This window comes from Spermophilus citellus, assembly GCF_964194105.1.
Source record: "Spermophilus citellus genome assembly, chromosome: 10".
In the NCBI taxonomy this organism is placed as follows: Eukaryota; Metazoa; Chordata; class Mammalia; order Rodentia; family Sciuridae; genus Spermophilus; species Spermophilus citellus.
This window is the reverse complement of record NC_138197.1, coordinates 23,744,336-23,768,452: the sequence shown is the minus strand read 5'-3', so window position 1 is coordinate 23,768,452 and position 24,117 is coordinate 23,744,336. Positions and strand designations below refer to the sequence as shown.

The 24,117-nt window shown below is 41.0% G+C and overlaps 1 protein-coding gene across 2 annotated transcripts; it reads left to right on the top strand.

Moving 5' to 3' along the window:
- Positions 1 to 78: 78 nt before the first annotated feature.
- Positions 79 to 9,666, top strand: PEX26 (peroxisomal biogenesis factor 26). 2 transcript variants are annotated; one of them, XM_081311944.1, is made up of 6 exons: positions 79 to 179; positions 344 to 639; positions 2,013 to 2,153; positions 2,592 to 2,887; positions 4,370 to 4,516; positions 6,776 to 9,666. In XM_081311944.1, exons 2-6 carry the CDS (start codon positions 389 to 391, stop codon positions 6,877 to 6,879), a joined length of 939 nt encoding a protein of 312 aa, XP_081168070.1. In that variant the 5' UTR covers positions 79 to 179; positions 344 to 388; the 3' UTR covers positions 6,880 to 9,666. The 2 variants fall into 2 exon arrangements, with proteins under 2 accessions (XP_081168070.1, XP_081168069.1); XM_081311943.1 differs by having other exon boundaries at positions 286 to 639.
- Positions 9,667 to 24,117: the final 14,451 nt, after the last annotated feature.

The following is a 24,117-nucleotide window of genomic DNA, read 5'->3' as shown; positions in this document are numbered from 1 at the left end:
GTAGTACAATCCTTTCCCCGTTTCTAGAGGGCGGTTCAGTCGAGCGCTGGAGACTACAACTCCCAGAGTCCCGGAGTCCGGAGCAGGCGCGTGTCCACAAGACCGCCAAAGATGTCGGCCGGGGCAGCTGCTGCCGGGCTCTGTTAGCCGGGAGAGCTCTCCGGAGTTAATAAGGCCAGGTATTCCATAGATGCAGCAATTCTGCAAACCTGACGTGTAGACTGGTTCTCAGAGTGCCAGGCTGTTGGCGAGCTTTTGTCTTGCCCCCTCCTCTTCCTTCTCCAGAATCGACCTTCGGACAGGTAGTGGGGAAGGGAAGGAAGACTTTCCCCTCCTCTCCCAGGCAGACCCAGGATATCGCGAAGTCTCGGGAGAGGCGGTCCTTCTGATGTTTGAGGAGACAGGCTCTGAGCCGAGGCTGGCGATGAAGAGCGACATCTCGACCTCTGCAGCCCCTCTTAAGGGGCTCGGGGCCCCCCTGCGGAGCAGCGAGCCCGCGCGCTTGGTCCCGGCAGCGACTCCCTCAGTGCATCTGCTGGAGGAGGCTGCCGACCTCCTGGTGGTACACCTAGACTTCCGCGCGGCACTGGAGACCTGCGAGCGGGCCTGGCAGAGCTTGGCCGAAGAGCCCGCGGGCACGTACGTGCTGGGCTTGATTCTAATCTGGGTGCTCTTGGGGAGGGACTCAAAAGTTGCAGGATTTCTTTTCCTCCCTCCCTCCCAAATTGCACATCTGGCTTTCCTATGGGAGACTGTGCATCTTGGGCCCATGCTACAGAGGAAGAAACCGAGGCACTGCATAATGAAGATGCGGTGGTGTAACCGAACCTATTGGCAATCCTTACTCCTGGTTCCAGCGTAGAATGGCATGGTGGGGAGGTTGAATGTGTATCAGGTGTTCAATAGTTAGCTGGTTCAGTAAGCAGGAAATCCTTCTTTAGGTACTCTCAGCCCCCATCCCACAATTGTTCACCCCAGACCGTGGCTGATCTTGGAAATGGTGGTGGTGGGGGGTGTCAAAGCAGGAGTAGTGTTCTGGTCCTGTTGAAGGATTGAAATAAAGAATTAATCTGGGGCTGGGATTGTGGCTCAGTAGTAGAGCGCTCGCCTAGCATGGGCGGGACCCTGTTCGATTCTCAGCACCACATTAAAAAAATAAAAAAAGGCATTGTGTTGTGTCCATCTACAAAAAAGATCCTCCCTCCCTCCCTCCCTCCCTCTCTCTCTCTCTCTCTCTCTCTCTCTCTCTCTCTCTCTCCCCTCTCTCCTCTCTCTCTCTCTCCCCCTCTCTCTCTCCCTCCCTCTCTCTCTCCCTCCCTCCCTCTCTCCAAAAGAAAATAAATAAAAAAAAAATAAGAATTAATCTGGAGAAGATCTTGGTTCTACATTGTTCTTTCTAATCCCACAGCCTACTCTGGCAGTTAAGGGCACCATTTCTCTATGGATTGTAAATTGGGGTTAGGGCACACTTGGAGGGTAGAAAGTCAAAGCTGACCTCAGAGAAGGATAAACTGTGGAACTCTGGTTGTGCTTTTAGGGAGCAAGAGAGTTTGTTGTAGTGAATGTTGAAGGCTTTGCTTCTGGACATCTGGAGGTACTTTACTAGGTAGTTCTCAAAGTCCAGTTGTGGAGTTCCTAAACCTATATGTAGCCAAAAGCTTTGCACCAAGCCCATTTCTTCACTAAGCATACACTTAGTTCCAGCTCTCCTTAGATACACATGTCTGTGTTGAACCTTGATATTTTCCCCTCAGGATACCCTTTATGTTCATTCAAACTTGATTTCACCTCCATACAAAGATGCATGTTGGGCAACAGCTGATTTCTCTCTATAAAGTAATGAAGGGCAGGGAGGACCACCCATGAGACCAGTTGTGAATCCCCCAGTATGATTGGGATGGGAGAGGTAAATGGCTGTTAAGTTGGGAGCAGGAGAATAGTCCCAGGGTGTAGGTGGAAATGGAATTGAAGGGGAACTACTTCTAAACCAGAATTGGTCTTTCTGCTGACAGCTACTTGGAGGTGAAATGTTCTCTGTGTATTGTGGGGATCCAGGCCCTGGCAGAAATGGATCGGTGGCGGGAAGTCCTCTCCTGGGTCCTTCAATATTACCAGGTCCCTGAAAAGCTACCCCCGAAAGTCCTGGAGCTGTGGTAGGTCCTTTTTGTTGGCACTAGATCACTACTGGAACAAGAGGATTTTTCTCTTCTCTCCTGAATCTGGATCTAATACTTCTTCTTTCTCCTTCCCTAACCATTTCCCTCCAAAGCTAATCCTCCCTGCTTTTGTCAGACCTCAAAATAGCAGTAAAGGATGAGGAAGGGGGATTTTAGGACTGGGATAGAGGAAAAGAAGAAGAGGGGACAGGGAATAGGAGTGAGGTGGGATGACCAGTAGATAGAACTGAAGGAGCTGCTTGCTACTTCCTAGGAATTCCTAATTCTTTAACAATATCAGCATTCTATAGGGAATGGCTGGAGGACTTGGGAGGGGTTTGATAGGAGAAGCATAGTGGTTATGAGAAATGACCAACTATGGAGCACTGATTCTACTTTTTTTGGGGGGGGGAATTGCATTATTTGGGGATGCAGTATTCTTTTATACAGCAAAATGCAAGAGCCTGGAGCAGTGCTGAATGTGGTCTGTTCCTGGCTTCAAGACCCAGACAACCAGCGCCTTCCAGAATATGGAGCTTTGTGTGAACTCCACCTACAGCGGCTGCTACTGCCTCTGGGCCACTTTTTGGAGGCTGAAAAGCTTGTGGTGGGCTCTGCAGCCTTTGGTGAGGAGCAGCGACTAAAAGTGCTCCAGACCATTCATGCAGCGAGGCAACAGCAGAAACAGGAACATTCAAGCTCCCAGGAGGTCCAGAAACTAAACCAAGAAGGTAGGATTATACCTCTGTGGTCTCTACAGAGTGGAATTGCGGACTTTGCCTCCATCTTGAGTCCTTCAAGGCTTTCCTAAGACCTTGGGAGCAATTCTTTGTATGAATAACTCTTGAATCACAGAAACTTGATGAATTGCCTAAAAAGCCAACCAGACCCTCTAAAGTTTGCAATGAAATGAGACTCTCCATAAAGGGTTGGGGTTTATGGATCTCTGAATTGTGATTCTGGTCTTCTGAAGGTCACCTTCCTTTTGAGGGCTGATCAGTCATCATCTCCTTGAGGTCCTCTCATTAGATATCTTGCTTCTACCATAATAGCCTGGTGGGATGTCAGTCCTCCTTTAAATGCTGGCCCCAAAACAGTCAAATATGAGATATACTCAGGATAGCTGAGAAACTAACATCATAATTTGGTAGCTTGACTTTATGAAGTAAGTATTACTTGTTTTCAGCTTTTGGTTCCTGCCCAATTCCAGTCTACCTTCACTTAACTAGAGCTTTTGAGTATTTCTATTTTCTTGAGGTCTAACTTGCTCATTTGGATGCAGTTTTACACAATGGCTTCTAGTTAGCATCATGCTAGGATCACCTACACAAAGGTGAGTGTGGGGACTGTTCTGTTACAAGAGAATTTAAAGGCCCTGTACTCCAGACCCTGCCCCTGATCCTTAAATCCTTTCATCTCCCTTTCCTTGAGTTTTTGTGTGAATACTTGCAAAGATAGAAAATTCATTATCTCCTGAAACAGCACATTCTATCTCTAGACAGTTCTGCAGAAAAATTCTTTATTATGCTAAATTTAAAAATTTCATCTGGGAGTCTTTTTGTTGTTTTGTTTTTTAATTAACAAAGGTCCTTCAGTTTAATTAGGAGACTGTAATCCTGTTTTCAAAAATATTATTCTTGGTGTGCTTAAAAGCATCAACCTGCTGAGGTAGAATCACTTCTTTGCAAGCAGGTTGCTGGCTTCAGGGATCATGTGTGGCTGCCTTGGCCCTCTACCCTGCACCTCCTGGGAGGGAGAGGGTGAGAAGAGATGTTTGATGGCAAGTCCAGATTCTTCTTTCAGGACTGATACCGCTTGCCTTTGTGCTGGTAGTATTCATGCTTATATTCATAATCCAAGACTATTGAATTCTTCACTGTATATATTAAGTGCCTTTCATTTCACTGTGTTAATATAATAGTCAGAATTGTGGGTCTGTGTTACTCTTATGTATGTGTCATAAGCCAGGCTATAAATAAGGCTATAAAATAATGAGACCATTAAAAGAAACACCGTATATGCTGGGCTTACTCAGCTAAGTAGGTGTTGTCTGCACATGACAGTCAGTTGGTGATGTAGTCTGTCCTCAAAACATTTTCGAAGCTTTTGGAATTTCCTTTTGAATAACTTGATGAGGTAACTCTTATAATTTAGCTCAGAACTGAACCTATTCTCCTAACTTACTCTGAAGTTACACTCTGTCCCCTGACTAGGCTCGTTTTCCCACAAGTTCCTGTCACTACTGATGCTGCTTCGTCGGCTTTGGGACTGTGCTCTGAGTTACTTTCTTTCTCTATCCTTCAAGAAGAGCCTCCTTGCCACATTGATCCTTTGTCTCTTGGTGGTAAGGTTTGATCCAGGTAAGTGAGAACATTCCACACCCTCCTTCCAGGGGAAGGGGTCCTTGACAGTGATTGGGCCTGTGGGAACAGTTGCTTTTCTGTACTCCCATCAGAGCCCTGCTGGGGGTGGAGCCATGGACTACAACATTGTTCCCTAAGCCTCTGCCACAATGAGGATTTAAGCAGAAGTCAGCCTTACCTGGAAGGAAAGACTAGCTGTAGAGTCTATGGGAGCAGTTTGGAGAAAATCCACTCTGCAATTTGCGTGTTCTCCTGAACACTGATGGAGTCATGTAGATGTCTGCTTTATTTAGGGGTGAAATCTGACTAGCACCTCAGAATTAAAAACAAAACAAACCTTCTTCATTATGAATATTTAAAAGAGTGTTAATCTAAGTATAATGTCTAATTAATGTTTATAAAATTGTTAATGTTACAAATATTAAATTGTAAGTGAAATACTTTTACATTTTAGAAAAATGTGGAGATAGGCACAGTGGTACATGTCCATAATCCCAGCTACTTAGGAGCTGAGGCAGGAGAATCACAAATTCCAGACCAGCCTCAGCAATTTGCCCAAAATTAAAAAAATAAAAACAAGGCTGGGGCTATGATTCAGTTATAGAGTGTTCCTGGGTTAAGTACCTATTACTGCTAAAGTGGGGAGGGGAGTGGAAAACAGAGAAAAGCATAAAGAAGAAGAAGAAAAAAAAAATCACCTATGCTTACTATTGCAGTGGTTAAACTTGCAGTCATGGATATGGATATGGTAGTATGGTAGGCAGTTTTATGTATCATAAGTATTCTTTTAAGCATGGCTTTAAATAGCCTAAATACTATTTCAATTTATAGAAATTCCCATAATTGATTTAAATATTCAACATTCTGATGACGATTCTGTTTTCTGTCGTACTACAAAGTAGAAAGTGATACTTTGGACACCGTTGATTATTTCCTGAATTAACTGTTCAGATGTATAAACACTGGACCAAGGTTAGACAAACATGTGTTTAGATTATTTTTTTCTGTTATTTTCTGTGACTTATGATCTAATTTCCACTCTGTTTATTAACTCAGACTTAAAGTTATATGACTTTAACCCTTTTGCTGTATTCTGAGTAGAAATTTCCTCCAGAAAGTCCTATTTGCTGTACGAAGTCACTAGGTGGCTCTCAAAACTGGTAAGGATAGGGCTGGGATGTTAGATTGGTGGTGGAACACTTGCCTAGCTTGTGCAAGGCCCTGGATTTAATTCCTGGCACCACCAAAAAAAAAAAAAAAAAAAAAAAAGCTAGTCTGTGTTCTTTCTTGTTATCTACCCTTTGACTTTCTACTTTGTACTAGAGACTTCATAAAAACTTAGAAATTCCTTATGGTTCCTCTAAGCCCTTTAGTCTCATAAAAGCTGATCTGAATGGGGATAGCAGGCCATTTGAACTTGCTGTTTCCAAGGCTGCTCAGAGCTTCTTCAGAAGTGCCTTGGCCTAAAGGAGGAGAGGATCTGCAAGTGGACCACAGTTAGAACTGCTAGAAAGGATATAAGAACAGTTGACTATCAGTAGCTTTAAAAACAAAAAACAAAAAACATTTTTTAAGGGTGGAGGGTGAAGTTCAGTGGTACAGCATGTGCTCAGCATGATCAGAGTTCTGGGTTCCATCCCTAACGCCAGACAATTTTTTAAGTTTCTCTTTTCTTGTTTTGTTTTGTTTCATTTTTATATGTGGTCTCACCATGTTGCTCAAACTGTCCTTGAATCCCCGCACATAAATGATCCTCCTACCTCAGCCTCACAAGTATCTGGCCCATTTTTTTTTTCAAAGAAAAAAATGTATATTCCCTGTTAAATCAATCAGTAATTCAAACAAAGAAAAGAATAAACCTGGTAGATCTTATTTTATATTATTTTCAGTATAATTAACTTTTATAGTAAATTATCATATGGCTTCAAATTTAAAAGGTACAGAAAGGTACAAAATGTAGTGAAAGATTATCCCCAAATTATTCTTCCAAAGACAGTCACTATTGCCAGTTTTTTTTAATATTAAAAAGTTAGATTAAATCCAGATCTTTTTCTTAGAAAATTTAAGGTCATTGTAATTCAAGTGGAGAAACCATATCCCAGAGAAAGATTCCTTATTATTGAAGAAGATGCAAATAACATGAAGCACCAAGTACATATCCTCAGGTGGCAGAGCTCCTGAGGACCAAGTAATGGGTGGAGTGAAAAGGGGCGTGTGAGAAGGGACACTTACCAGAGTCTTTCCCTCTTCCTGCAGCGTCTCCTTCTTCCCTGCCCTTCCTCTACCAGCTGGCTCAGTTCTTCCACCGGATCCGGAAGGCCATGTTTGCTCGCCTCTACCAGCTTCCCCTCCGTGACTGAGTAGTCTTCCACCTGCACCCTGGCCTCTCATTTTCCACCTTTGTAGGAGAATATTCTTTTCCCTGATGCCAGCCAGGCCCCTGTAGTAATGGGGCGAGCCTCATTCCAGGGGGAACATTCTGGATTGCTGCTCTTATGCCCTTCTCTCTGCACCCATTGCCTCTCCTTGGTGGAGAATGTGGAAACAAAGTGGGGCCAGAGCACACAGCTGTCAGAACTGCACCCTCTTACACTCAGGCCTCTTGGGAGGAAGGGGTTTGGGAACGGGGAATGTGTCCCTGAAACATTCCATTTTCTTGGCAAAGGCAGGGGGTGACCTTCCAGGTCAAGGTGTTGACAGAGCAAAAAGTTCAGAAACATCCTAGTGGAGTGACCCTTGACCTTTTACTTCCTTGAAAAACTTATTTCTGAATATCCTCTTACAGGGCAGCACCTTAATTAGAGTGAGTGATATCAGAGAGAACTTCTCTCTTTTCTCCTCTGTTTCTCTCCACAGACCTGTTATAATTGTGAATCAAGTCACTGTTCCCCTGGTCCTGCAGTGGGTGTGAAGGCCTCCTGACTCTTGAGGCCTCTCCCTGCTTGGAATGGGGCATGGCTTTCAGAATACCAAGGTGACCACTGAAAGCAAAGTGAGCCCGCTCAGCCTTTATCACTGGGTAAAGTGATCTTGCTTGGTGCCTCTTGGTCTTCAGCTCACTTTTCCAACATGTCAGTGGCCAAACCCTGCTCAATTACATTCAGTGTCCTTGCCCACTCTTTCAGCCTGCCACTCTCTCTCTCCTTCCCGAAAACTGCCCCATAGTTGTTTATCCAGATTCTGTCTGTATCATTGTGACTTTGGTACATGCAGTGGTAGATCCTCCCCATCATGTCTGTCCTAATTATGTTCTATCGTTTGTATAATGCCCAAGTATTTCTGCTTCTGTAGGCTTGAAAAGTAGGCCAGCCTCAGAGGCTGACGAGCCAAAAATGGAACTGGGTAATCAGGTGAGCTGGAAGGAATGTGTGGGGGGCTGGGCTGAGGTAAGATGGGGTCTTTGAAGGCAGTGAACAATAGGCTTTAGAGGAGGAAACACTGGAGCCTTGGCATTGAGGAGGTGAAACATTTCAGTTTTTTTTTTTTTTCTCCTTGGCCACAAAAATCGTACACGTTTCTTTGTAAGTAAATGTAGAGTACTACTGTATGTCAGAATCATGAAAACTTTGAGCCAGGGCTGGCCTCTTCATCGAAGTCCAAGCAAGCTGCCCATACTGGGACCCCAGTCAACATTGATGCCAAGGGTACTTACTAGCTTGTGTTGGTCCATTTTCAGGGTTTGTGAGTTAACAACTTCTCTTTAGAGAAAACAAACATCACAGACCCTTGGAATTAAATCTAAAACTCTAGGACATGGTCCAACTCTTTGCAAGAAGCAAATCTATGCTTTGTATAATAGCCTTTAAATTGAACTTAGAACCCCAGAAAGACAAAGGGAATCAGGCAAAGTGTGAGATCCCTCCTTTGGAGTAAATTTTTCTTTGTTTTTGAGGTGGAGGTCTTGCAGTTTTGCCCAGGTTGGCCTTAAACTCCTGGGCTCAAGTGATCCTCCTGCTTCAGTCTCCTTAGTTACTGGGACTTATGTACCTGGCTTAGGATGATTTCTCAAAAATGAAAATCTGGTCCCATTCACAACCCTAGAGAAAATCTTTAGTGGTTTCCATGATCCCTAGGATAAAATCCAGATTCTTCATGTTTGTTAAGGCCTGGTAGGTGTAGGTTTCCGTGAAATACCTCCATGTGTCTGGGGCCTCTATTCCTTATACATGCTGCTTCCAGCCACCAGGCAATCAGGGTTTCTTCAGGCCTCTGTAGCTTGATGCTCCTGCTGGAAGGCCCTGTATTTGTTCTCTGTCTGGGGAGCTCCTCAACCTTCTAGTCTTGTTTCAGGAAGCCTCTAGGAATCCTTCCCCAAGTCTTCCTGCTTCCAGGCCCTTGTTTCTTTTCTTTTTTCCCCTTGTTTCTTATCCCTTGTGCAGTCATGACCTATAGTTGCATAATTCCTCATTGCTTCTGGTGTGCTGAGTTGTTTGAGGCTGGGGAGTGTGACTGTGGTGGTTTTTAAGAGTAGGGCTCAGATCCTTTATGTAATCTTATCTTTCTCAACCTTAGGCTCTCATTTCTTAAGTTCTTATCCCACAAGGACTTTTGGATGAGTAAAGAGGTTGTTTATAAGGAAGCACTTAGCACATTCTGCCCTAGGGAGGAGCTCTTGTGAGTGATTGCAGTTACCAGGTCCAGCTGTATCCCAGGGCCCAGCAAGGAGCCTAGAAATGAGAAGGTGCTCAGAGGGGTTAATGAGTGGATTGATGTGACATAAGCGGGCTACATGCTTTTGGTAAGTTTGTGCAATTTTGTGTTGTGAAAACCCTGAACATAAAGACCTGATCATCCCCAACTCATTGTTTTGCTCTCCCTGAAGCTCCCCAGTGTCATTCAGCTTGCAGGTCTTTAAGGTCTCTGTTCTGAACTCTGCAGTGCTTGCTGGGTACAGCCACAGCTACCTGTCTAATCAGGTGAGGAACTATGGATGTAGACAGGTGCTCATATGGGTCTTCAATTCTGGGCTTAATGAGGTCAAGTGAAGAGAGGCCTTTCTTGTCAGACTTACTAAACCTGCACTATTCAATACTTTGGCCATTAGCCAAATGTAGCTTTTGAGCATTTGAAATGTGGCCAGTCCAAATTGAGACATTCTGTATATGTAAAATACACACTGGATTTTGAAGACCAAATTAAAAAACAAACAAACAAACAGAAACTCAAAATTATTTTTATGTTGATTGCATGTTTAAATAATAATTTTGGATATATTAGATAAAATAAAATCTATTAAAACTAATTTCATCTGTTTCTTTGTATTTTTTGAACTGAGGCTCCTAGTCTGTTTAAAGTGACCTATGTGGCATGCACTAGGATGGTGCTCTTCAATACATACAACACACACCAGCAATTTAGAGGGGGATCAGAGAAGTGCAGTGTATGGTGGGATTTGGAGGATGTTAGAAGTGGAAAGAGCCTCAGTGGCAGATCACATCTTATAACCCTCTTTTTTAGCTAAAGAAATTTAGACCCAGAAAGGTAAAGCCATTTGCTCCAAGTCACAGAGCCTCAATAAGACTCAATAAGTCTCTCAACTCTTGGGCCTGGTGTTCTCACTTGCTCTCCAAATCCTCACTGTCACTGCTGGTATAAAGTTCATTATAGGCAGATGTATCCGAAAGGGGAAAATTTAGCTAGAGTTAGTTGGTTAGTTCTGTAGGGTTCTGAAGGAATGCAACATGGGAGAAAGATTTTTCACTTCAGGGGTGGTTAACAGGGGTATGGGGGTCTGAGAGGATGGAGTATAGTGGAGAAGAAAAATTAGGCTGTGGGAAATCATGGGGTGGAGGTGGGTAGGCAACAGAATAGCTAGTACCTGGAGGAGGATGTAGAATTCTTCTAAAAAGGTGATCAGAAAGAATGTCACTTCATGGCCTCATGCAAGTGATCCCCACTCTTGCATGTAAGTATCTGCATGTATGTGTATGAAGACCATATAGAGTTTTATACATACGGTACAGAATGCAAAAAGGTACAAAATTTATGGAAAGGAAAGTTTATTTTTCTACCCTATTCATTCTGAATCCCCCATTTCCTGCCCAGAGGCAACCACTGCTTTGAGTCTGTTTCTCTTTCCAGACATAGTCTCAGATGTTAAGTTTCTCTTTCTCTTTAACAAATGATAGTATACTACACCCTTACACACAACTTTTTAAAAACTTAATCCGGAATCTTTGTTCCCTGTCAGCACATGTAGAACTTCTTAATTCTTCACTGTTAAGTATTATTTCATTGTGGGCTAGGATCACAGAGCCTATCCCTTTTCTGTTTTTTTCTAATTGTAGAGATAGGTCTTACTATGTTGCCCAGGCTGGACTTGAACTCCTGGGTTCAAGTGATCCTTCTGCCTTTGCCTTCCAAGTAGCTACCCTTTCCTTTTAAGTTTGCCGACATCTCTCATACATTTTTATTGTTACTTCTCTGCAAACACAAAGCAGGCTGCTCTAACTACCCAAACTGCATTGGATTCGGGAAGGGCTTTTCACACTCTGAACATGCAACGTTCCCCCCCCCCCCCCAAAAAAAAAAAATCTGCACTCAATCTGTCCTTCCCACCTGGTTAAAACAGCCAGAAGAAATAGCAGAAAGAAGTCCTGATCTGACTGCAAATAGGGTACTACCAAGAACCTCACCCTTGCTTCCTTCCTTGCATGGAAAACCTCAGAGTTAATAGACTTTGACCTCAGCTGCTCAAAGGTGTGGTTGTAATTCTACTGATTTTACCTTGGGCTTAGTTAAGCAGCTGCGTGCAATCTGGCCTAGGTTGGCCTCCCTATCCTGCCCTTGTTAGAACTATACCACTTGGAGTGTTTACTAAAAAAATGTAGGGCCCTTTTGCTTCTTTCCCTTTGGAAACTAGTATTTAGGGCTGGAAAGAAGCTAAATTAAAGGCCATGGGTGCACTGCTTCTCTTGGCAGCTTATCAGTCCCCTCTGTGTCCCTTCTTCTCCAGTGGTGAAGAAAGGAGGAAGTAGGGGGTCCTGATACCATTTGAGTCTCTAGGCCTCTTGATAAAACAGTAAACAGTTTCTTAAAAAAAAAAAAAAAAAAATATATATATATATATATATATATATATATATATATATGTTATATGTAAATATATTTGACATAAGTATATAAAACAAATATATTTTAATTTTTTACTTTTTGCAGTCCTGGGGATGGAACCCAGGGCCTTGCTAATGCCAGGTACAAGCTCTATCACTGACCACATCCCCAGGTCTGTTTTGCTTTAAAGCAGTCCCCACCTATGCCGGGTTTTGCTTTCCATAGTTTTAGTTTCCTGTGGTCCACACTGGGTAGTACTGAACCTTTATATAGTTACAGTAAGATTTTTTGAGAAATACCATATTCACATATCATTTATTACAGTTTATAATTGTTCTACATTATTTTTGGACATTGCTAATCTCTTCCTCTACCAACTTTATAAATTAAACTTTATCGAAGTTATGTGTGTATAGGAAAAAACATAGTAGACACAGGATTTGCTATTTTCTCCAGTTCCCGGTACTAAATTCAGGGTCTTGAAGTATCCCCTTTGAATGAGGAGAGGAGGACTACTGTAATTATATTTTAGAAAATATTAAAAGTTAATGACTATATGACTAAAGATTCTGCAACATGTACATTCAGAAAAATAAGAAATTATATTCCATTTATGACATCAAAGTGCATAAATGCATTCTACTGTCATGTGTAACTAATTAAAACAAAAAATTTAAATAAAAAAAGTTAAATAGAAGAAATATAGATAGGCCTTGTGGTTCCACTCATTGATGATCACTGTTAATATTGGTTGATTTTCTTTTTTAAATTTAAGCACCCAATCCTGTAGACAGCCTTGACCTTTTGAGAATCTTGTGAAAATGGCAGTTTGCAGACAGAATGATTTGTGCATTTATAGGGACCAATAGGCAGCTGCCCCAGGGAGAAAAGGTAATCTCAGAAAGGGAAGACTGGGGACAAGGAGCTGGGCAGAGTTGCTCTTCTCTGTGAAGCTGAACAGCTTGTGCTACACATGGAATCATGGCATGCCATTGTGTGCCTGCTCTTGCCAGTAGGCCAGATCCAAATACATGGCTGGGATTTTATGGCCCACTTCTAATTTTATTGCTACAGACCCAAGTTCATATTTAATTTTATTTCCCAGTTTATGTTTCCCAAAGTTTAGGAACTTTGAAACTTTTAATATCTTCTTATCACTTTGTACCATTTGAGGTGGAGGCAGGGGATCATTGGATTTGATGGAGACTGAAAATATAATGTTTAGAGACTTGATTGAAAACCCAAAGGAGTTTTGTGGAAAAGTGTTAGTTTGGGGGTGGGGGTGGGGCACTTTAACAATAATATCAATGCTAATTGTATGGAAAGGTTTCTTAGCCAGAAAACTGATTTGTAGACCCTTAGAACATAACCAATGGATTCTCACCTTCAAAGATCTTAAGTTCTGGGAAAAAAAGTATTCAAATTTTATTTTACTTTACTTTTTATTGTCATGTTGGGGTTGGAACCCAGGGCTTCACACACACTAGGCAAGTACTCTACCAGTAAGCCACACCCTCAGCCCCTATATTTTTTACAAAAAGACTTATTTTCAAGTGCAATAGAACACCATTCCTTGCTTGGCTCCTTGCTTCATCTGTAGCCTCATTGACTCCTCTTTCTCTATTTCGTTATATGGTTTCTCATTTTCTTTGGGCCTTCAAACTTGAAGTGAGTGAACCCTCAAGGTGCTTTTCTGTTTCTACATGTTCTTTCTCTCGGAGAGGGTTTTTTTTTTTTCTTTTTTACTTCCATGATTCAGCTGTTTCCTTTATCTGAATGTTTCCCCATCTTTAGCTCCATCCTTGACATCTCAGGGTTTGTCTAATTCCATATCCAATTGCAGAGAAAATTTGGACCCACACCCTTCTTGCCGTATTCTCCATCTGGCCTCTTGGCCTTTGTTCTGGTTGTTGGTCAGCTTCATCCCCATACCCACTCAGGCTGTTCCCTGTATTTCATTTTTCCATACTCTGTTAGATATCAACTCACTACTTAGCTAGATTTCTGTATAAGGCCTTTGCTGGCCACTATCATAATGATATTTCTCTTTCTAGTCATTCTCTTGCACTTATTAGTCAAGCCACTTATTTCATTAAGTCAGTAGATATTTGTTCTTAAACTGTTTTAATGGGTCATATCTTATCTCTCCAGCTGGATGGAAGTCTTTTAAGAGAGAGAGGGAGAGAGAAGAGAGAGAATTTTTTAATATTTATTTTTCAGTTTTTGGTGGATACAACATCTTTATTTTTATTTTTATGTGGTGCTGAGGATCAAACCCAGCACCCCGAGCATGCCAGGTGAGTGCGTTACCGCTTGAGCCACATCCCTAGCCCCTTTTTCAAAGCACTTTACCTATATTAATGAATCGAATCTTATAATAAACCCATGAGGTAGGTATTATAATCTTTATTTTAGAGATGACAGAACAGACACAGAGGGGCTTAGGAACTTGCCCTGCATTCCACATTAAGTAGTAGAGCTGAGATTTTAACCTAGTTTGATTTTAACTTCTAGTTTCTGGCACTAGAAGTCTTTTTCTTGCCACCTCTGCAGCACCTAGAATGAACGCCATGTATGGAAAAGTCTATGTAATAAAGATGTGTTGAATGAACTTGAATTTGGGCTTTGGATATTAGAGGAAGGAAGAAATTGGGGAAAGAAGCAGCAAAAATTGGGGAGCAATAAGGTAAGCATCAGGGCTGATGGGTGAGGGTGGAGAGAAGGAGGGACAATGGCTTTGGAAACTGCTTTAGCAGTGGCATTCCTCAGCCCATCAGAGAGAAAGAGCAGCAGGTGTTCCTTTTTACATGTACCAGTGATGACAAAGACAGCCTGGCAGGCCATGTTCTGTAGATATAAATACAAGCTGATGGTTCCATTAGATGACTCACCGGATGAGTTAAGCTCCTGATTACCAGCTACTGTAGCTGAATTCAAACCAATAGGCTGTTTTCTCTGAAAGAAGCCTCTCTATTATCTCTGATCTTCTCCAAACAGTTGCCTGAGAGTTTTGCTCATCTTCACTAGTCTAGTGCCAAGCTGGAAGCTTATCACCCTGCAGGAGACACCCAGCCCATTCCCAGTCTTTCTGAGTCTTTGGACTTAGGCAATAGATGACAATCTCCTTCTAGCAGGTAGCCACTGCTCTGGAACATTCTGAGGGTCATACCCTCTCCCATTTTAGCACTTATTTTGTATTCTATCTTATTCGTGAATTTCATGGTCTCCTAGGTGACATTTGCCTGTTTTCAGAGATGCTAAAAGACATGCCCCATTAATCCTCCCAAAAGACACATAAAGTCATTATAGGGCTTTGTTTTGTTTTGGTGCTGAGGGAATCTACGGCCTTGTGCATGCTATGCACTGAACTATATTGCCAGACCCTGCAAGACTCCTTGAGAAATAAAGGCTAAACCCAAATGGAATACTCTTGCTATTCAAATGATGGGCAGTGTGAGACGGTATATAAAAATGTAGACTCTGAGACCATAATGCTCAAGTTCAAATCTTGGCTCCCTTTCTTTGACCCTGGGCAAATCACCTTTTCTGTGCCTTAATTTCTTAATCTGTAAAATGAGGACAATATGGTATTTATAGATTTATTGAGAGAAATAAATGGTACTAAAACATATGAAACAATTAAAAATTGCATGAAGCTGGGCATGGTGGCACCCATCTGTAATACCAGCTATTCAGGAGCCTAAGGAAGGAGGAAAACAAGTTTGAGGCTAGCCTAGACAACTTAGGCTGTCTCAAAATAAAATTAGAAGACAAAAGCATCTAGCATGTATTGAGGCCCTGGGTTTGATCCCCAGTACTTAAAAAAAAGTACATGGTGTTCGATGAGAAGATAGTAACTTATTTATTTATTTTGGTGGGAGGGCTGGTACCAGGGATTGAACTCAGGGGCACTCAACCACTGAGCCACATCCCCAGCCCTATTTTGTACAGGGTCTCACTTGAGTTGCTTAGTGCTTCACTTTTGCTGAGGCTGGCTTTGAACTTGCCATCCTCCTGCCTCGGCCTCCCGAGCTGCTGGGATTACAAATGTGTGCCACCATGCCGGGCTAGTTATTATTATTGATGGTAAAGGAAGAGTGAGATGGGGAGGACTGAGCCAGTAGTGGTAGAACTCAGTATCAATACATATGCATCATAGCACAGGAAAGGGAACCTTTCTTTGATTCCTGATTCTCAGCATAGGAACTATGCTCTGCAGATGGCTTTACTTACTTAAAGAAGTGCCAAACATTTTTTTTAGATGTTCATTTAAGAACATATTTATTTTTCTAAATATGCAATGCTTTCATATGGCCTTTTTAAAAGTATGAGGAGATGTTAGGGATATGAGTCAGAGGTAGACCACATGCATAGCATGGGTAAGGCCCTAGGTTCAACCCCTAGCATCCCCCTCCAAAACGACCCAAGAAATATGAAAAGATCTGTTGTGAAAAGCCCAAAATTCTTTCATTGAGCAAGTTCCCCCACCCCTGGGGAAAGCCACTGCTATTTGTTTCTACTTTATTCTTCCAAAGTTTCTTTATATGTACAAAACAAATATATCCTATTTTTTCATTAAAAATAGAAAAAAAAACAAAACATGGCTGGGTGCAGTGGTACATGCCTGTAATCCTAGTGGCTCGGGGCTGAGGCAGGAGGATCTCAAGTTCAAAGCCAGCCTCAGCAAAATTGAGGCACTAAGCAACTCAGTGAGATCCTGTCTCTAAATAAAAAACAAAATAGGGCTGGGTTATGGTTCAGTGGTTGAGTGCCCCTGAGTTCAATCTCCAATACTGTTTTCCTTCAAAAACAAAAACTACAATTTTAATATATTATGTACACACTATTTTTTTTTATTTATCTAAGAAGTGGCATGATTTTGATAATGGTAAAAGAAAATATGTACTAGCCTTCTAGACACAGGATTGTAAAGGTTTGATTCTGTCTCTGTTACTAAATTTCTGGAACATTCTGAGGATCCTATTCCCTGCCCTCTTAGTACTTGTTGGTATTCTATCCCATGTATGTATTTCTTGGTCTCCTAGGAGACGATTACCTGTTTCAGAGGCGTGAACACAAAATCATGTAATTTTTTATACCTCTGATTCTTTTTTTGTTGCTGTTTTTGTAAACAATCACTTAATTTTGGGGGTTTCGGTTTCTTCACTTCACAGACTGGGAATGTAGCTCAGTGGTAGAGGATGTGCTTAGCAGGTAGAAGGCCCTTGGTTCCATCCCTAGCACTGCCACCAAAAAAATAAAGAAAAAAAAAAAAGAAGATAAGTAGAGGCAAGAGGTATGCTTCCCCTACATGGAAGCATGTACAGGTGGGTAAGATTTTGATGAGTACTTGAATTTTAAAATGTGGCTTTTGTGAGGCATAATAACTGGAATCAAAAACCAAAAAAAAAAAAATTGTCCAGAAAAATAGTGTGGGTGCTATCCTGGCTCTGCTTCACACAGGATGACTGGATTTAGGATATGAAATGCTGTCTATTCACTCAAATAATCTTACTTTAAAAATAATCATAAAAATAAAATAGTCTAGGGCTGGGGATGTGGCTCAAGCGGTAGCGCGCTCGCCTGGCATGTGTGCGGCCCGGGTTCGATCCTCAGCACCACATACCAACAAAGATGTTGTGTCCGCTGAGAACTAAAAAATAAATATTAAAAAAATAAAATAAAATAGTCTAGATAGTCTCTTCAATGTACATGCATATGTACTCATTATAAACACATATCTACTATTTTTGAGTTTTGCATCTTTTTCCATATACTAACATCCTCTATTTCACTTCCATCATTCTCTATGTCCTTACCATATATATTTATTTCCTAGGGCTGCTGTACTAAATCAAAAATTAATGGCTTAAAATAATAGACATTTGGGCTGGGGTTGTGGCTCAGTGGTAGCGCACTTGCCTAGCATGTGTGAGGTGCTGGGTTTGATTCTCAGCACTGTATATAAATAAATAAAGTCTATTGACAACTAAAAAAATATTAAAAGAAAAAAAAACAGACATTTATTCTTCCACAGCTCTGGAGGCCAGAAATTCAAAACCAAGGTGTCTCTCACTGAAGGCTCTAGAGGAGAATCCTTCCTTGTTTCCTCCAGCTTCTGGTGGCTCTGTGTTCTTTGGCTTGGGTCAATATATTTCAAATCTCTGCCTCTATATTTATTCAGTTTTCTTCTGTTCTTTTATGTCTTCTCCTTCTCTTTTTAAAGGAATCATGGTTTTGAATTGGACCCAAACTAATCCATCATGGTCTCATCTTGATATCCTTAATTAAATCCACAAAAACTCTTATTCCAAGTAATATTATATTGAGGTTTGGGGTAGACATATTTTTGGGGAGGGATTTATTTCAACCCACTAATCCATAGAAGTAACTTTCAGTTCTTTCCAACTTTTTGCTAATATGAACATAGCTCTAAACTGATAGCATATGAAAATACTATAAATCACTAAGTCCTGGGAAAACCAGTTAAGATGACAGTACTATTTTGTGGGGAAGGGGTATTTCTTGGGACAGTTTTCAAAAGTGGATTTACAACATTAATAGTGAGAGGAGGTTTTTTTTTTTCTGTTCTTGTAATATACTGCCAGGGTGTGATCCAGAAAGATTAGATCATTTTGCAATACTCTATAGCAATATGTGAAATAACTGAAAGAAAAACAAAGGGAGACAATTTGACAAGTCATTTCAATATCTGATAGGTGAGAAATATTGAGAATGGTGAAAAATAAACTATACACCACGTATGTCAGAGAGAAGGAAAAACAATGACCTGACTGCCTTATCTTTCCTGTGTGCTACTCTATCCCACACAGACCTCTTGGTACTGTTTTCAGGGCTGGCAGCTGAAGAAGATGGTTACCTGAGTCTTAGATGAAGTGAGGGTAAGAGGTTAGGTTCTGGTGTCTAATCTACTTGAGCCAATTTGTGAAGGAGATAAGTTTTTTCTTGGTCCCTGAACATTCTGTGCTTGGCAAGTCTGTCAAGTGCCTGAGCACATGGAGCTGGGAGTTAAGAGCAGATTAGTAATTTTCTTCTGCTGAGTTCTGTGTGAATGACTGGGGTCATTTTAAAGCCCTAGTCACCCTCCCCCCACCCTCCAGCAGGTTAACAGGAAGCAAAAGTTAAAATCTAAAGAATTTTAGAAAGTTGTAATTTCTGATATCAACCAGTTGAGAGGAGTGGGAACAGAGAAGAATCAGAGCCAGCAGGAAGATATAACCTTCTGTAACTTAAAACAAAACAACCCATCCCTCATCCCCCAAGGTTGGCTTTGATGGAGAAGAAGGACCAGCTAAGACTGTGTGCTCCCATAGTTGTCCTGAGATTCATGTTTTCTTTGGTGATCTCTTGATTACTGATGCTGGATCCATGTATACGTCAAAAGGGAACTACTTTGTTTGTGATACTGTGACCAAAATATTTACCCTTTCCTTCCCTTAATGTCCTGTGATGTATACAACAGGACTCAAAGTTGGAATATTAACATTTAAATATGTGTATTCTTGGGGGCTGGAGATGTGGCTCAAGTGGTAGCGCGCTCGCCTGGCATGCGTGCGGCCGGGGTTCCATCCTCAGCACCACATACAAACAAAGATGTGTCCGCTAAAAACTGAAAAATAAATATTAAAAAATCTCTCTCTCTTTAAAAAATAAATAAATAAATAAATAAATAAATAAATAAATATGTATATTCTTAAGGTGCTAGGGGATAACCAATTTAATTACATATGCCAAGTGCTTGAATCTAGATGATGGATGATAAGATATTATTTGCTCTCTGGAATTCACAGGCTAACCCCAGCAGTGTGGGTACCTGGAAATTGATGGCTCTTCCTATGTCTTTTCCTTAGGGCTCCTAGGCTCCCTTTGCAGGGGGAACTCCATCTTTTATACCCTTCATCTGGCAGTACCATCCTAGATATTTGAACTCTCGAGGTCTAAGCTGAGAGAATAAAGAAGCCCTTTCTATCTAAGCTTTGCCCTTCCAGTTCTAGTTCATAGTAAATTATTAAATGTGAGTTCATCCTCTGCTGTCAGATCCCCAGGGTATAAACTCCTGCTCTGCCACTTATCAGTTGTATGATGAGGGGCAACAGTTAACATTTCTAAGCCTTAGATTCTTTTTTATTAGTTCAATATAGACATACATAATATTGGGAGTTCATTTTGACATATTTGTTCCAATTCAGTTCCAAGTACTTCCCCTTTTCCTCCCCACTTCCTTCTTCCTGCTCCCTTTCCTATACTGATCTTTTATTTATTTATAGATTTTTAAAATTGGTGCCTTGTGAATATAAATAAAGGTGAAATCACTGTGATATATTCATTTGTATACAGGAAAGTTTGGTCATATTCATTTTACTGTTCTTCCCTTTTTCCTTCCCACCTCCCTTCCCTTTCTCTATCCATTAATCTTCTATTTTCATGGGATACCCCCCCACCTTTTCTTTTTTTTCCCTTATTTTGGTCTAGCTTCCACATATGAGAAAAAACATTCAACCCTTGACTTTCTGGGTTTGGCTTTTTCACTTAGTATGATATTCTCCAGTTCCATCTATTTGACACCAAATGCCATAATTTTGTTCTTCTTTAAGACAGAGTAAAACTCCATTGTGTATATATAGCATTTTCTTTATCCATTCGTCTGTTGATGGGCACCTAGGCTGGTTCCATATATATAATATAAATTGTGCTGCTATAGACATTGATATGGCTGAATCCCTATAGTATGCTGATTTTAGATGTTTTGAGTTTATACTGAGGAGTGGAATAGTTGCATTGTATGGTGATTTCATTTCTAGTTTTTTTTTTTTTTTGGAATCTCCATACTGCTTTTTCAGAATAGATATACTAATTTGCAGTCCTACCAACAATGTATGAATATACCTTTTTCCCATATCCTTGCCAACATATATTATTATTTGTATTCTTGATAAAGCCTCAGATTCTTCATCCTAAAGTGAAGACAATACATTTTTAATTTCAGAGGTTTTGTTGTGAGGAGTAGAAGAGAATGCACAGAAAATCCTTAGCATGACTTTTGGTATACAGAAGGTGATACAGAAGGTGCTCATATCAAGAAATTCTGTATAATTATTATGCAAATGATACATGCTAAATATACATGTATTATGCTAAATACATAAATATTATGAAGACTCTTTTCCTTGGTGAATAATAGAAATTATCTTACCTTCTTATTCAAATGAATATGGCTCAAATTTTGGGGTCACCATTATAATTATTACATTGGATAGTATTACCTTACAGAACAAAAATTTATACAAGGAGGAAATACATTCATACATCCTAACTGGATTTAAAAAAAAATATTTGTAACACTGGGGATTGAACCCACATTGCTAGGGAAACACTTTACCACCAGGGAAGCTACACCCTCAGTCTTATTATTATAAAGATTTGACTTATGCAATTATGAAGGCCAAGAAGCTATATGTTCTACAGTGAGCAGACTGGAGACTCAGAAGAGCTGATGGTGTAAGTACCAAGGCAAAAGAAGAACAATGTCCTCGCTCCAACAGCCAGGCAGGAAGAAGTCCACTCCTATTCAGTCCTTTCATATCATTTTGTATTCAGTTGATTGGATGACGCCCATTCACATGAAGGAATGCGATTTTCTTAATTTGGTGCACTGATTCAAAAGTTCATTTCATCCAGAAACACCCATACAGAAATCCCAGAACATTTGATTAATGTTTGGGCACTCTGAGCCTCTGTTATATGGATACATAAAACTAAACATCAAGGGAATAAAAAATCATGTCCTTTTACTCTTCCAAACTTCTACTCAGGGAAAAAAGTGTAGGGTAGGGTGGGATGGGGGATATTTCAATAATAGATCTGGGATTTCACAAGTCAAATAATTTGAAGAAGGAGGGCTTAACAGAAAAGAGCTATATGTTTGTTAGGCCAAAGAATTGAAGGCCACTGTCTTAGTCTGCAAGGGCTGCCATAGAAAATACCACAGAATGGGCAGCTGAAACAACAGAAACTTAACTTTCTCATGTTTCTGTGGCTGGAAGTCCAAGATCAAGGTGCAGATAGGGCTGGTGTATCTTGAGGCCTCTTTCCTGGGTATGTAGATATTTGCCTTCTCTCTGTGTCCTCACATGACTTTTCATCTGTGTGAGCACACTCCTGATGTCTCTTCCTCTTCTTTTATGGATGTCAGTCTTTATGAGACCTTGTCTTTATGACTTCATTTAGTCTTTTAGGGCCTCATCCTCATTACTTCATTTAATTTCTTATTTTGGAGGTACTGGGGATTGAATGTGCTAGACAAGTGCTTTACCACTGAGCTACATCCATAGCCTTTTTAATATTTTGAGTTAAGTTGATGAAGCTGGCCTTGAACCTGTGATGTTCCTGCCTCAGTTTCCTGAGTCACTGGGATTATAGTTGTGCACCGACATATCAGGTACTTTTTAAAATCTTAATCATCTCTTGTAATCTTAAAGATTCCATCTTCAAATAATCACATTGGGGGTTAAGGCTTAACATATAAATTTGGGGTGTACAATTCAGTCTACAACTGGTAAACTTCTTTTTATCTCCTTGAAACCAAAAGATTCAGCTTTTATGGTGTTGTCATGGCTTACTCAAAACCCATTCAAGGTGTAGATAAGATGGTTTGATGATAATTTATTAAGTCCTCTATGTATCAGCAGGCAAATCATTATATTCTGGTACCCCTTCAGATGCAAAGATGATTAAACATGTGTCCTATCCTTAAGAAATGCATTAATTGGAAAATCTGTGAACAGTTGGTCAGCCAAACAAATTGTTATATGCATAAGGAAAAAAACTGTTTTTATTCTCTACTGGCCAGAGATAGGCACCTCTTATGAGTGTCAGGAAAGTAAATATCAATTTGTGCTTGGAAACTTGGAATCACTACATCCGGTCAAAGCAGCTCTATCAGCAGAGTAACAGAATTAGAAGCTGTTTTTGCTGAAAGTACCTTTGCTTGGCAGATGCCAATAGGTAACTAAAAGCAGGAAAATGCTTGGCATTTCTGCTTTTTTTTTTTTTTTGTATTTGTCTTTTTTATTACCTTAAAATTTGGGTCAGATTCCTGCTTAACACTGCACACAGTCATGTTAATGACTTAAAGAGTGTTCATCTGAAGCTGTTCATCTCCCTGCTTCCAGGCTAAAGACACCAAGATAAGAGTAATTAAAGTATTTTCAAGATTGGCAGGGACATTCATTTGCCAGCTTTTATAACATCCTGTTCTAGACCCCTTGGAATGGCATCTAGAAGTCTTCTGTTATTACTCTACACCTTCCAGGAACAATGGAACCTTGTAGGCAGATCAATGGTGAGACCACCCCCTCTCAGCAGGATTATTTGTTTCCTGGGAGCAGAATTGCCCTCTTTCCAGAATCATAGGTCTGATAGATAAAGGTCCTGAGCAGCAAGTGGAGATGGCTCCCTCAAATGATAAGAACTTACCTGGAGCTGTCTAGCGGAACCAGATCTGAAATAATGACCAATCAGACCACAGTTTGACCAAGACCGTTTGATCTTGGTCAAATCAGTACCCCAGAGACAGGACTGAGATGCTTGATCTCACCTCTCAACATGGCCATATTGATTGTAGTTCCTTTCCTGCTTTTCATCATTATCTTTTCTGTTTGGATTTGAGGTAAGTGGTCAGACCTGTTCTTTTGGGGACACCCCCCCAAGAGTTGTACCTCTGACCCAGGACTCCCATAATGTCAATGTCTTCAGGAAAAAAAACAATATTGCTTGCAGTGACTTATTGGTCATCTGCATCTCAGTCCTGTCTCTGGATACTGATTTGACCAGATCAAACGGTCTTGTCAAACTGTGGTCTGATTGGTCATTATTTCAGATCTGGTTCTGCTAGGTGGCTCCAGGTATGTTCTTATCTCTTGAGGAGGCCATCTCCACTTGCTACTCAGGACCTTTATATATCAGACCCATGATTCTGAAGGAGGGCAATTCTGCTCCTAGGAAACAAATGGTCCTGCTGAGAGGGGGCTGTCTCATCATCAATCGGCCTGCAAGGTTCCAGTTGCCTCAGGAATGTGGGAGGGGACAGAAGTTAGGTTACACCCTTCAGCATGAAGTGGCTCACAGTGGGGAATTTTGCAGTAAGACCAAGAAACAAGAACCATCCAACCACCCACTCAGTTTGGGGAGGCAAGGGGAAAGAAGAATGGGTTTGATGAAGTGACCAACATCTAAAGTGTACAGAGGGGCTCTTTAAGACCAAGTCCACTTCCTCCCATCTCTTCCCAACTAGAGGGCAAATAAATTCCCTTGCCCTTCAACATCATCTGTGGCCACAAAGAGGAGGTCCTACTATCCAGCAAAGAGGTAGCAGGAACCCTGTTATCTGGTATACTTAGGAAAGGTGACATGGGCATATTTGGTGCTTAAAAGTAGGAAGGCATCAGGTAGGAATGAATCAATTAGTTTTGAAAATAATAGTGTAGGGCTCCCCCACTATTGTGGATGTGGTAAAAATAGGAACA